The sequence below is a fragment of the Halichoerus grypus genome, chromosome 1 (assembly GCF_964656455.1).
Source record: "Halichoerus grypus chromosome 1, mHalGry1.hap1.1, whole genome shotgun sequence".
NCBI lineage: Eukaryota > Metazoa > Chordata > Mammalia > Carnivora > Phocidae > Halichoerus > Halichoerus grypus.
This window is the reverse complement of record NC_135712.1, coordinates 167,168,814-167,183,420: the sequence shown is the minus strand read 5'-3', so window position 1 is coordinate 167,183,420 and position 14,607 is coordinate 167,168,814. Positions and strand designations below refer to the sequence as shown.

Sequence of the window (14,607 nt, the reverse complement as noted above, 5' to 3'; positions counted from 1 at the left end):
CCCTGCTCGGCAGGGAGTCTGCTTCTCCCTCTGACCCTCCCCCCTCTCATGTGCTTGCTCTCTCATTCTCTCTCTCTCAAATAAATAAATAAATAAATCTTTAAAAAAAAAAAAAAAGAAAGAAATGTATTAACAAAGCTACAGTAATTAAAACAGTATAGTACTGACATGAGAAGAGACATAGAGACCAGAGAGTAGAACAGAGAGTACAGAAATAAACCCTCACATATGTAGTCAATTGATTTTCAACAATATCAAGAGCATTCCATGCAGAAAGAATAGTCTTTTTAACAACTGGTGCTTTACACATAAAAGAATGAAGTCGGACCCTTATCTTATACCATACACAAAAATTAACTCAAAAAGGATCACAGACCTAAATGTTAAAAACTAAAACAAAAAATTCTTAGGAGAAAACAAAGAGGAAAATCTTCATGAACAATTTGGCAACAATTTCATGGATATAACACCAAAAGCACAGGCAACAAAAGAAAAAATGGATATATCGGACTGCATCAAAATTAAGCACCTTTGTGCATCAAAAGAAATTATGAAGAAAGCAAAGAGGCAACGAAGAAAATATTTACAAATATTTGCAAATCATATACACGGAAAAGGATTAATATCCAGAATATATAAAGAATTCCTTAAAAAAACAACAAGAAAACCAACTGAAAAATGAGCAAAGAGCATGAACAGACATTTCTCCAAAGAAAAGCACATAGCCAATAAGTATATGAAAAGATACTCAACATTATTAGTCATTAGGAAAATGCAAATCAAAACCATGAGATATTCACTTCACACCTACCTTGATGGCTATGGTTAAAAAAAAAAAAAGGAACAGGTGTTGGCAAGGATATAGAGACACTGGAATCGTTAAGCACTGCTGGCAGGAATATAAAATGGTACAGCCACTTTGGAAAGAGTTTTGTGGTTTTTCATAAGGTAAATATAGATTACCATAAGAATCAGAAACTCCACCCTTAGGTATATACCCAAGAGAATGGAAAGCAGAGACTTGAACAGATATTTGAACACCAATCTTCACAGAGCATTATTCACAATAGCCAAAAGGTGAAAATAACCCATTACAGATGAACAGATAAACAAAATGTGGCATGTACACACAATGGAATATTATTTTGTCATAAAAAGCAATGAAATTTTGATATATGCTACAAAAGGACCTTAAAAATATTACGCTTAGTGAAAGAAGTTGACACAGAAGGACAAACATTAATGATTCCACTTATATGAGGTACCTAGTATAAGCAAATTCTCACAGAAAGTAGAACAGAGATTACCAGGGTCTGACTGGGAAAGGGCAAGAGAGTTATTATTTTTAATGGGTACAGAGTTTATGTTGGATGATGAAAAAGTTTTGGATCTAGATGGTGGTGATTGTTATAAAACATTCTGAATGTATTTAACGGCGCTGAATTGTACATTTATGAATGGTTAAAATGATATTATGTATAGTTTATCACAATAAAGAAAAAAATAAGGAATTTTCATGTGCACTTTCCTCCATTATGATTCTGTTTTGTTCACTGGCCCAAAGCCCTGGCAACAGAAATATAATATTAATCTCAAACTTAAAATGGATCCCAATTAAGGACGTGCTGTATATGGGCACACCAAGTTTATAAGCTTCAGACTTTTTAGCAGAACATTCCATCCAAAATAAATACCAGTGACCTAAAACAAAAATTATTCTAAGATAAAATTATTTGTAGGATATTTGAAGATGTGCAGCAATAAATCCTATACCTAGAAAACACCCTCAGACTGAAACAACTAAGAAACTTCTGATTACCATTAAATCAAAGATTTTAGAAACTTGTCTTCAGGGCATTCTCCCAATCATTTTTCCCACAGTAACAAACTTAGTTTACATTCAACAACTGCTATATGTCTAAAAATACTTTTTTCCACTTCAGATACCTAATAAAAAGGTAAACTCCCATGGTTTTGTTTTCTTTTTATATTAAAAATAAATAGAAAATTGAGGGGCACCTGGGTGGTTAAGTGTCCAACTCTTGGTTTTGGCTGAGGTCATGACCTCAGGGTCATGAGATCAAGCCCTGCGTTGGGTTCTGCGCTCTCTCCCCCCTCTCCCTTTGCCCCTTTCCCTGCTCTCACACATACACATGCTCTAAGACAAAATAAATAAATAAAATCTTAAAATAAATAAATAGTGAAATTCAACATATTTCTGTTTTTAGTTACTAACTCTAATTAGTCTCTTACCCACGCATACAGGTAATAGCTTTTCTGTAGATTCATCTTCTTCTTTTGTTACTTTTTTTTTTGACATTTCAACAGTTTTCTTGTATCCTTTTTTGGCCTGATCCACCAGAAGCCGAAATTCATTCTGATGTTTTTTACCTAAAATTCAAAAGATCTTCTCAGTAAAGCAAGAACTGTAAGTTTTATTTTTGTTATGCTGACAAACTGAGTATCAAGAAGTATACAAACTTGCTCAAGAACAACATCCTTGGGGGCACCTGGGTGGCTCAGTTAAGTGTTGGTTAAGCATCTGCCTTCAGCTCAGGTTATGATCCCAGGGTCCTGGGATGGAGCCCCAAGTTGGGCTCCCTGCTCAGTGGGGAGTCTGCTTCTCCCTCCCCCTCTGCCCCTACCCACCTTGTGCTCACTCGCTCTCTCTCATAAATAAATAAAATCTTTTTTTTTTTTTAAAGATTTATTTATTTATTTATTTGACAGAGAGAGAGACAGAGAAGGAGGGAACACAAGCAGGGGGAGTGGGAGAGGGAGAAGCAGGCTCCCCGCTGAGCAGGGAGCCCGATGCGGGGCTCGATCCCAGGACCCTGGGATCATGACCTGAGCCAAAGGCAGACGCCTAACGACTGAGCCACCCAGGCGCCCCAAAATCTTTAAAAAAAAAAAAAAAAAAAAAGAACAACATCTTTGGGAATCACTCGCAATAAATTTAAAAGCTGGCAAGCACAAAAATACAAAGGGCTAGGGGTCATGGAAGCCTCTCCTTCTTATCTTCTCCTTTCCTCAGATACAAACATGGAAACAGGATATTCCTAGTTTGCTACTGTAGGTTTTTTCCCCCAAGCCCCATACTCTGAAGGCTTTTGAGAGAGCACAAAAGATACCACTTTATTATATATATCCAAAAGACACCATTCTAACTCCCAAGAAAAGAGTACTAACATGAAGAACACTAACTGAATATAAAAGCAGAAGCCTCCAGGAAAGTTGGATTATAAAAACAAAGGATACCCATTTCGATTCCCTTTTTCCTTTGCATTTCTTGCCTATTTCCCATCAAGATCCCTTTAACATCTACTACCCCACCCCCAATCCACCTTATCTCAGGATATCGTAATTACACCAATCTTAATAACACCTGCTACTTTAACACATCTGAAGATAATGTAAGCCTGATCTCAAGGTCACCATTATTAATGTACATTAATCTACTCAATAAAGAATAGCCAGGCATTGTTAGAGCACAGCCTTCAGGACATCTATTTGTGATCCTGAACTACAGTTCAGTTGCTGAGAATGCACTTGACTTACCCAGCACCCTCAAACACTTAAGTCACGGTTCAAAATGATGTCATAAATCCTGAAAAATGTATTTTAGAAAGAATCATACTGCAAATAGTTCAAGTTTTGAGACCGTTTTCATACAGTAACCAACACTTTCCCTGTGGCACAACACTAAGAATCAATGAGTGTAGGAAAAAATTTGTGCTTTTATTGAGAACTATGCCTTTTCTAGAGCTACCCTTCCAGGATTCCATTCACTGCCTTTGAGCTTTGTCACAGCTCTGTAAATTGTAGATAACTGATGGCAACGAAAAATAATTCTTGTCTACAGACATGCAAAATCCTGCGGGGTGAAGGCTCAATTGACCCCCTCTCCCCCACTGGCAGAAGCCAGTTTTGCCTCCATTTGCACAGATTTCAATATTCCTGATCTATAAATATGACTGTTCTTTGGACATTAGGGAGGAACTGCTCCTAATCCCAATATATTTATGTGCATGGTACATGTAAAACTCCCCGTGAAACTGGTATGTTGGCGTGGAAAGTGGTAAATTTTAAATAAGAGACTGGTTAAAATTCCAGCAAGAAATGTGGGCTGGCCATAAAGATTACTGGGAAAAGTTAGCTCTTCAGAAATAAGTGAGATCCTATCTAGGAAATAAGCTAGGTGATTTCTTTCAGGTCCTATTTAACTCTGTGCATTTGAGGATAATTATTTTATACTTCCCTCAGCTCCCCAGTCAGTGGGCGACCACCACCACCATCACTATGTAGTTTCTGTTAGGCAAGGGTATCACAGCACTATGGGGTCTACGAAATTTGGTCAGACCTGGTCTAGGTCTTCTCCCAGTGAGGCCACTGTGTACAAGGGAATTATGGGTGTAAGAATTACTTTAAAAACTTGCTCAAGTAATCTCATTAAGAGTTAAGGAGGCTTAATGACTTTCTCTTCTAAAGTAATAAAATCCCAGGTTTAAAAGAGATTTTCTTTGTTTAATCTGATTACCCCTACAGCTAGGCTGGAAACCAAAAAGTAAATGGCAGCCACTGCTCTGGCTTTGGCCCAAGAAGTCCAATAACCTCTGCTCAAAAGATGAACAATGCCAAGAGATTATGACTAATAAAATTGTTCCCATTCATCTCTTCACCTCATTTTAGGAGATGTGCCATCTGGCAAGGAGTACTTTAGAGTTTAAAATCTCAGTTCTGCTAATTAGATGCCCTGAATTTACCTCTTAAAAATATTAAGTGGCTGAGATCATTGTGGGAGCTGATGAATAAGCCCCACATTCAACCAACTCATATTTTCAAGATTTTTAATACTTGAATCATATCACCCTTTCTGCCTCTCCAAGTCAAGCCCTTCACTCTTTCACCACCCCTTAACTACTTTTTTAGACCAGCTTTTACAGCCAAAGCATCTCTGGATCTGCCTGTGAACTCCGAGGTACACAAGACCAAAGCCAGGCTCTCACAAGAATGGGACAGACTCACCCTCCAAAATGATGACACTGAGATACTCATCTACTTTAAGTCACAGAACAAGTTTGGAGTCAGTGTCTCTCAAAGTAAAATCTCATGCATTTTTCTCACCAACCATCTAGGACCCTCAAGCATCTAAACCTGGATGGAGAAGAGAGTAACTGTAATGGCTAACGTTCACTAAGGGCTTATTCATTTAGCCCCGAACTGACCAGTCTCACTTTAAATCCATGACATAAGCCTAAAATGGGCACTCAACACTGCTGTACAACTTTTTCACCTTTCTCTAGCAAACTCGGCTTTACTACAAAATGACCATTTCACTCTTTTCAGACCTGCAACACTCCCTTCTCAGCCAGCCTCACACTACTTGGAAAGCTCAGAAACATTCTAACAGGAGCTCTGTCATCTTCCAACTACCATTACTTCATCTGTGCACATATGCTCTATCTTCCTTGTATGGAACAAGAAATGACTGTCCTTGCAGCAATTAAAAGCCAAACCCTGGCCATCTTGGAACCTGTGGAGGCCTGCTAGGAACAGGACTCCTAAAACGACAAATAGGTCTGGGAGGCTGTGGTCCAAGGCCATTTTTGCTAGCTATCAGCCAGGTCTCCAGAACCAGAGGGAGCACACAGCTCTTCTTAAAATTGAAGGTGTTTATGCTCGAGATGAATCTGAATTCTACCTAGGCAAGAGATGTGCTTATGTGTACAAAGCAAAGAACACCACAGTGACTCCTGGTGGCAAACCAAACAAAACCAGAGGAATCTGGGGCGCCTGGGTGGCTCAGTTGGTTAAGCGACTGCCTTCAGCTCAGGTTATGATCCTGGAGTCCCAGGATCGAGTCCCATATCGGGCTCCCTGCTCAGCAGGGGGTCTGCTTCTCCCTCTGACTCTCTTCCCTCTCGTGCTCTCCATCTGTCATTCTCTCTCTCAAATAAATAAGTAAAATCCTTAAAAAAAAACAAAAAGAAAAAAAAACCAGAGGAATCTGAGGAAAAGTAACTCGTGCTCATGGAAACAGCGGCATAGTTCGTGCCACATTCCAAAGCAACCTTCCTGCTAAAGCCACTGGCCACAGAATCCGTGTAATGTTGTACCCCTCAAGGATTTAAACTTACTGGAAAATAAATAAATAAAGGTATAGATCTATTCTCTTGGGGGGAAAAAAAAAGGCCAAGCCCTAACTTATGCCCTGGATTCCATCACTAAGGCCTTCTCAAAGATACAGCACCTGTGATTACTCTCTCCCTGTCTTACATCATCAATTTTCCTTTCCCACTGGCATACAAATACACCTGGGACTGTTCTGCTGGAAGTGAGAGTGTGGGTTATGAAAACAATTAGGTATAGCCCAGCGTTTTTTTCTTAATGAAATAATAAGAGTAGAATGGAAGGTACCAGAGTACATTAAAAATGGCAAGAGTAAGCAACCAAGATGTCCTAGTTGAATAGATAAGCTGTAGTACATGTAGACAATGGAATATTATTCAGCACTAAAAAGAAAAGCACCATCAAGCCATGAAAAGACATGGAGGAACTTTAAATGCATATGGCCAAGTGACAGAAGACAATCTGAAAAGACTACATATCATATGATGCCAACTATATGACATTCTGGAAAAGGCAAAACTATGCAGATAATAAAAAGATCAGTGGTTGCCAGGAGTTTTGTAGCAGGTAGGGTATGAATAGATGAAGCACAAAGGATTCTTAGGGCAGTTACAATATTCTGCAGGATACCACAGTGATGCATGTCATTGTATCTCTGTCCAACACCAAGAATGAACCCTAAAGTAAAGTATGGACTTCGGTGACTTATGATGTGTCAATGTAGGTTCACCAACTATAACAAATGTACCCTCTGGTGGGGGGTGTTGATAATGGGAGAAGTCATGAATGTGTTGGGGCAGGGAATATGTGGGAACTTTCTGTAACATTTCCCTGCTCTAAAAACAAAGTCTTGCTTAAAAAAAAAGAGAGAGAGAAACAGAGTAGGATGCAGTTTGGATGGTTTGGATAAGCATAACCAACTGGCTTTGGAACATAATTATCCCACTACTTATATTTTTTTCAAAGTCAATGAAATTTTGAGAGAAAAATGATAGAAAATAATTTTTCTAATGTTGGGGCCATTTAAGGTTGGGGAGGGGGAATGCAAACATCATTTGAAAACATCTGAATACAACCTTTTAAAAAAATGAGAAGGGTAAATATTGCTTTGTGAAACTTCTATTTCACAAGGTAAAATGAGAACTACAAATATAGCATTTCTGCTACATACCCAAAGTACCCTGAAGAAGCACTTGTGTAATTATTTCAGTTGTGAGCTAAATTAGCCACTTTTTAAATGAACATTGTTTTTATTTGAAAGAACAGTAGACAAACCGTGATTATTCAGACTTGGATAATACATTTTCTCAAAAATGAATGAGGGAAGTTGTCATTTCAAGAAAAACAATTAACAGTATTTGCTGCCAGATATAAAAGAATATCTTTCAAGTGAAAATCAGAATTTTGGATGACTGGTATCCACCATTATGATCTAACAACTTCCCAATACTTAACTTTTCTGATAAGACTGGTGGTGAAACTAAGGAATGCTATTTTTTATATTATATAATATAAATGCAATATAAATATGCAAACATTTGCAACTCAATGAATCAATATTTTCCAAATAACCAACAAATGATGCTACAAAATCATTCACAGGTAAAAGGTGCATTCAAAGCAACAAGATAGACCAGTGGATTTTTATGCAATAGAGTACAGAAACTTCATTAATATGATTTCAAATTCCATTGTAAATAACCTTTCTGAAATAACACTTGCCAAGAATATCCATGATTACCTAAAAAATCTACTGAAACCCTTTCCTGCATCAGGCTGGATATTTTTCATATACTTAAACCAAAAAAACACATGGCAACAGTTTAAATGCAGAAGCTGATATGAGAATCAAGATGTCTTCTATTAAGCAAGACATCAAAGAGATCTGCGGAAATAGAAAAGAATGCCACTCTTGTCACTAAGTTTTTAAAATGAGACTTCCTGAGAAATAATGTACACACAGTAAAATTCATCAATTTTAAGTGAACAATCTGTTGCATTTTTTAAAAAATGTGCAGTCATGTAACTACCAATAAGTCAGGTAAAAGAGTCCCTCCATGATCCCCTTTTCCTCCACCCACAGCAGCTGGCAGTACCAATTTGCTTTCAGTTACTAATCGCTGCCTTTTCTAGAACTTTATATAAATGGAACCATTCAAGATGTTGCCTTTTTAGTTTGGCTTGTGTTGTGACACAATGTTGTTGACATCCCTCCATGTTGTTTCCCATATGGAGAGTTAATTCTTTTTTTTTTTTTTAAACTGATTAAGGCATATTCCATTATGTTCTTAATGTACTAAATTGGTATTAAAAAGGCAGGAAAACCATTTACATTTATATTTTAATGTAGCATAATAAAAGCCAAATTACAGGGGCGCCTGGGTGGCTCAGATGGTTAAGCGTCTGCCTTCGGCTCAGGTCATGATCCCAGGGTCCTGGGATCAAGTCCCGCATCGGGCTCCCTGCTAGGCGGGGAGCCTGCTTCTCCCTCTGCCTCTGCCTCTCTCTCTCTCTCTCTCTCTCTGACTCTCATGAATAAATAAAACATTTAAAAAAAATAAAAAATAAAAAAAATAAAATAAAAGCCAAATTACAGACAACCATTGAAGTTTTTTTCTTTCTTTCTTTTTTTAAATTCTAGGGTACATGTACTGGGGAAAAAAACAAGAAAATCAGTTCAGGGACTTTTTTCTGAACAAATGACATCACAGGTTTCCCATGATATGTCCCTAAGCCGCTAAGTCTCATCTGTCACACAGGACACTGGTGACCGTCTCTCACATTTGTTACTTGTAATTCCTAAGGGGTCAATATGGAGTATCTTCATTTCTGGGTAAGAAAAAAAGCATTTTGGTCCATTAATTCACCTACTCGCTCCTGGAGGACGTTAACCAACTCTGCAATAACAAAGACATGAGTGTCATCAATGTCTTCAATGATGAACTTCTTCCCTAAGGCATTTAATTCATCCAAGTACAGCAGGAACTGCTTCATGGCAGGGTCACATTCTATTAGCACTCCTTTCAAGACGTTGACCATCTTTTCCCAGTCCGAAGGTGCAGATGACCTTTAAAATGCTCCACCCTCAGAACCAGCAGCCCTTCGAGTTAATTCTTTTTTATTGTTAAGTACTGTTCCATTGTATATGGATGTATCATAATGTGTTTATGGATATTTAGGTTGTTTTCAGTTTAGGATAATATGAATAAGCTGCTATAACATGTGTCAATAATATCCTTCAAATTGTTCATTATAACTGATGAATTTTATTTTTTGGAAATTATATCTCAATAAACCTGCTTTCAAAAATCTCTGTGTACATATGCTTTCATTTCTCTTGAATAAACAGCTAGGAGTAGAATGACTGGGCTATATGTAGGTATGTGACTTTAAAGCAAACTGCTAAACGGTTTACCTAAGTGACTGTGTCACTTTGCAGTCTCACCAGCAATGTATAAGATTGCCATTTGCTGTACATCCTGACCAGCAGCTTGGTATTAGCCTTTTTTGCTTTTTTTCCATTAAAGTAAGTACATAGTATTATTTAATTTATTTTTTTGTATTATTTCATTTAAAATTATATTTTCCTAAAGACTAATAAGATTAACCATATATTTTCATGTGGTTATTTGGTTTTTGAATACCTATTTTGCTGAAGAATGTTTAAATCTTTTGCCCTCGTAAAAAAAAATATGGCATTTGCCTTACTGAATTGTAAGAGTTCTAAAGAATATAGTACATATATAGAATATAATATAGACACTAGTACTTTGTCAAATATAAATTTTAAAATATTTTCTCACAATCTGTAGCTTGATTTTTCATTTTTATATTTGCCTTTTAAAGAGTAAAAGTTTAATTCTACTGAAATATAACTTCACATTGTCTTTAAGCTTTTTCTTTTATGATTCAAACTGTTTGTGAAAGATGATCATCTCGGCTGTGAATATAGTTTTATTCCTTCTGTTCAAATCTGTATACTATTTATTCCTGCTTCTTCACACTGTAAATACAATGTTGAACAAAAGAGGTGAGAATGGACACCTCTACCTTGTTCCCAATCAGAAGAAAAGCATTTACTATTTCATCATTAATTATGATGCTAGCTGTAGGTTTTCTGTAGATATTCTTTATCAGATTGAAGAAATTCTATTTTAGTAAGAGTTTTTATTATTAATGGGTGTTCAATTTTGTCAAATGCTTATTCTGCACCCACTTAGAGAATCATATAGTGGTTTTTTTTCAGTCACTTAACACAGTGAATTACAATGATGAATTTTCTAAAATTAAACCAATCTTGCCTTATTAGGATACATCCCACTTGGTTATGATGTATCATCCTTTATATGTACTGCCAGATTTAATTTATTAAAATCTTGTTAAGGATCTTTGGGCGCCTGGGTGGCTCAGATGGTTAAGCGTCTGCCTTCGGCTCAGGTCATGATCTCAGGGTCCTGGGATCGAGTCCCGCATCGGGTTCCCTGCTCAGTGCAGAGCCTGCTTCTCCCTCTCCCTCTCCCTCTGCCACTCCTTCTGCTTGTGCTCTTCTGTCTATCTCTCTGTCAAATAAATAAATAAAATCTTTAAAAAAATAAAATCTTGTTAAGGATCTTTGCATCCGTGTTCATGAGGATTACTAGTCAGAACTTTTACTACATTGTCTTTGGTTTGTAGTTTCATGGAAACTTCAGCCTCATAAAATGAGGTAGGAAGTATTCCTTGCATTTCAATCTTCTAGCAGAATATGTATCGAACTGATATTATTTCCTTCCTTACATATTTCATGGAATTCACCAGTAAACCCATTTGGACCTGGCATTTCTTCAGGGACTGCAAATTCAATTTGCCTATCTACTTCTTCTTGAATACGATTTAGTAATTTGTATCTTTCTAAGAATTGTTCATTTCATGTATTTTTTTTTAATTAGATATGGAGGTTTATTTTAGGGCTAAATGCATTAATTTAATACGACCTACCTAGTGAAGTTAGACTTTTTTTTTATATGTAAATGGGGAGCAATAGATAGTTGTATATTTTCTTGCCTAAATCTAATCCACATTTTTCTCAGTATGGCATTGTTTCTCAGTATGGTATCCTTTTAGTGATTTAAATTAACTTTCTCTCCAAGCAAATTTTCTGGTATCCTTATTTTTACAGGACTTATTTTTGACAATTCAATGATCATTTGATAGTCTCGATTTCCTATCTCAAGAAAAATCACATTGACTTCCCAAAACTTGATTAAGGACGCTCCCATTACATTTATCTTTCTAACAACAGAAGAACAGTGACTTTTGTTGTTCAGTCTGTGGTCCATGAATACTTGAGGCTTCTTTTCCTACTCTAGTAAGGCACAGGCCATCACACCTGTATCTAGTGCCTGTGTACTTTATTCCCCCCTCCGCAAGCAGATCAGTACTGAACTTACACATTCAAAGCTTAAGAACTAAAAGAAGAAAACAAAATTCTCTTAGCACAACTAAAACATATCACGTGTGGAATACTCATTCAACAAAAATTTATCAACTACCTGTTTGTAAGGCACTTAAATTTAAACTAAAAATGCAACCAACCAAGCAATAATAGCTACCGAATTGACAAAACATTGAAGCGCTGGCCCTGGAAAAGATACATACAAAGGCCTAATAAGGAAAAGGAAGTAATTTGGAAGTTGGTAATAACTGATAAAATGAAAAATATTTTTGGCACAAATTTGCAAGCCACAGAAGTGCTAAAATTCTTCACAGAAGTATTGCCAGTGAGTGGCCTGAGGACAGATGGAAAGTCAGGAAAGTTTCCATTTTAATTCCATTTTATTTTCAGAGAGATGCTTTGAGACAGCTAATTAATATTTTGCAAAGTGCTTAGTGATAAGCTCAAAGTAGAATGTTAGAAATCAAAAAGCAGGCACATAGACCTACAGAAAACGTCACTGAATAAACACTCAACTAAAATTCAGTTGCTTAGGTAATATTAACAAGAAATGTTTATATCAAATATTACTATAAAAATTTATTTTAAAAAATTACTTAAGATGAAAATCTGCAACCCAAGTTCTCTGTAAATAAAGAAGATGCCACACAACTTACGATATTTACTGTGAATTTCATCTATTTCCTTTTCTGTTTGGTCCTTTGTAAAAACCATTATCTAAAATAATCCAAAAAAACTTAATTAAAAATTCAAAATATGACAAAAACAGAAATTAGTATTACAAACTTTAAAATCTCAAATGTGGATGTTTAGAACAGGGGAAAATAATCTCTTATCTCTGTTTTATAGAAACCTAGGAAGAATAACTCCTGTGAACTTCCCTTGAATAGCATAATTAGTATACCTTTTACTACTGTTTTCTTATGTGTAGAAAATGCAACACTAATATACAGATTAACACTAAGATGAAGTATTAACACAACAATTAAATTCCTATTTTTCAATATTTAATTTTTCACATTCATTAATACAAGTAATATTTGAAACTACAAGACTGAAGAAGCATTTAGCAGATTATTAATAAGGCAGATTTTCTTGTTTGTCTTCTCCCTTTTCCAACCTAACTTCTCCAATTCTACTGGAAAGTTAACATATAAAGAAAATATGATATTGTAAGACTTTAGCGCATTAAATTTCTACTTCCACTTTTGAAAATCTTAAGACTTAAAAGATCAGAAATCTACTTACATGATTCATTATAGCCTCCATCTTACAGTTAGCACACAGGTAATAATAAAGTCAATGAAAATCTCATTTTTTTTTCTACTATCTGATTATAAACTTACTTCCCTAAGGTCGTAGCTTTCCTTACAGACACATTACCGATGGTCTAGGAAAAAAAGTCTACTTGGGAGAGCCCAAAACACTTCCTCCAGTGTCATAGGACACAATGACTATTTTCTTCTTTGGTATTCTTTCCTCAAGTTTTGGACCATCAAGCTAGAGGAAGGCAATAGTGAAGAATTTTAAGTCTCTGATTCCCTCAATAAGCTCAATAGATACTCAATCCTCATAAAGTTTTATAATTACTTAATTTCTCCATCAGTATAATCACAGAATTGCAGAATGCCAGAGCTAAAGGGGGATCTTAGAGATCGTATAGTTCAACCCCTGAGTTTTACAGACAAAGATCCCAAGGGCCACAGATATTAAAGAGCTCATCAAACGCAACCAGCAGAGAAAGAACTAATATCAAGGCCATCTGATGTACAGGCATATGCTTTTTCTATAGGACAATTAATTGTATTTTGTCCTAGAAGACTGCTAAATGTGACAGAATTCTGTGCTAAAAATGAACTGCAAGTAAATCATAATACATTAAATGGAAATATGTCCCAGGACATTTCCTATTGAACAGATTTAATTCTGGCATGCTTTAATTTTATCAGGGCACTCAATTTTTCTTTCCATCATTTCTACCCAGATAATGAAATAGACCATCAACATACGCTTTCATTGAGTTTACTAGCTTCAAGACGCATCCTAGTCTTCTCCATATTTTCAATTTCTTGAACTATTTCAGCAGCTGTTAAAATAAGGACACAGAGCCAATGTTAATTATATGGTTTTCATCATTGTACTATGGTTATGTAAGGTGTTAACTCTAAAGCTGGAAGATGGGTACATGTGAACGCCCTGTCCTACTCTTAAAATTTTTCTCTAAGTCCAAAGTTATTTCAAAATAACAGATTATAAAAATAACATGGAATAAAACATTGAATTCTTACACATGCAGAACAGTTTAAGACACAACTATAAGAGTACAGTAATTTTGCTCTTTAAGAATATAGGTATAAATAGCAGTCCCAGTGGAATATGAAAATTAACTTGTTAGTGTGAATCCAATTCTTAGCAAGATATCCACTCAAATTCCAATGTACTAAATATAAATTTACACTCTTAGATACAGAGCACTAACAGCTATGGAGCAATATCAAAAAGCCTAACATACATGTAACAGAAATCCCAAAAGAGGAAGAAAAAAGGGAAAAGAAAAAATATTTGAGGACCCAATGGCCAGAATTTGCCAAATTTAATTAAAGACACCAAACCACAAATATATGCAGAATAAATGCAAAAACAAAACAAAACAAAAATACAATAACATATACACACACTGACACACAGAGAAAATCTGTGTGAGCCAGAGAAAAAGAGTGTATTACATAAAGAAAAATCAAGCATTATATCATGCTTTTCATGAGAAACCATTCAAGCCACAAGACAATGGAGTGATGAATTAAAAGTATAGGGGAAAAACTCTGCCAATCCAGAATTCTATACCGATGGAAATATTTTTCAAAAGTGAAGGATGAATAAACATTTTCTGAGACCAAACAAAAACAGAGAATGTATTATTAGCAGAGCAATACCATAAAAGCGTTAAAGGAAGTTGCTTATGCAGAAGAAATATGAAACGAGAAACTTTTATCTCTTCCTGTAAGAGAAAATAAAGAGTGCTAGAAATGGTAAAAGTGAAGGTA

The 14,607-nt window shown here is 35.8% G+C and overlaps 1 protein-coding gene and 2 pseudogenes across 2 annotated transcripts in view; 1 reads left to right on the top strand and 2 right to left on the bottom strand.

Moving 5' to 3' along the window:
- The window catches only part of RAD18 (RAD18 E3 ubiquitin protein ligase), a 104,823-nt gene that overhangs the window by 37,015 nt on the left and 53,201 nt on the right, over positions 1–14,607 (bottom strand). For both annotated transcript variants that reach the window (XM_036099893.2, XM_036099894.2), the window contains exons 8-10: positions 13,573–13,649; positions 12,220–12,280; positions 2,254–2,391 (exon numbers count right to left, since the gene is read on the bottom strand). In XM_036099893.2, the coding sequence (XP_035955786.1) occupies positions 2,254–2,391; positions 12,220–12,280; positions 13,573–13,649 (276 nt within the window). The remainder of the gene's footprint in view (positions 1–2,253; positions 2,392–12,219; positions 12,281–13,572; positions 13,650–14,607) is intronic.
- On the top strand, positions 4,335–6,198 carry LOC118540627 (large ribosomal subunit protein eL33 pseudogene; annotated as a pseudogene).
- On the bottom strand, positions 8,713–9,228 carry LOC118540634 (general transcription factor IIH subunit 5 pseudogene; annotated as a pseudogene).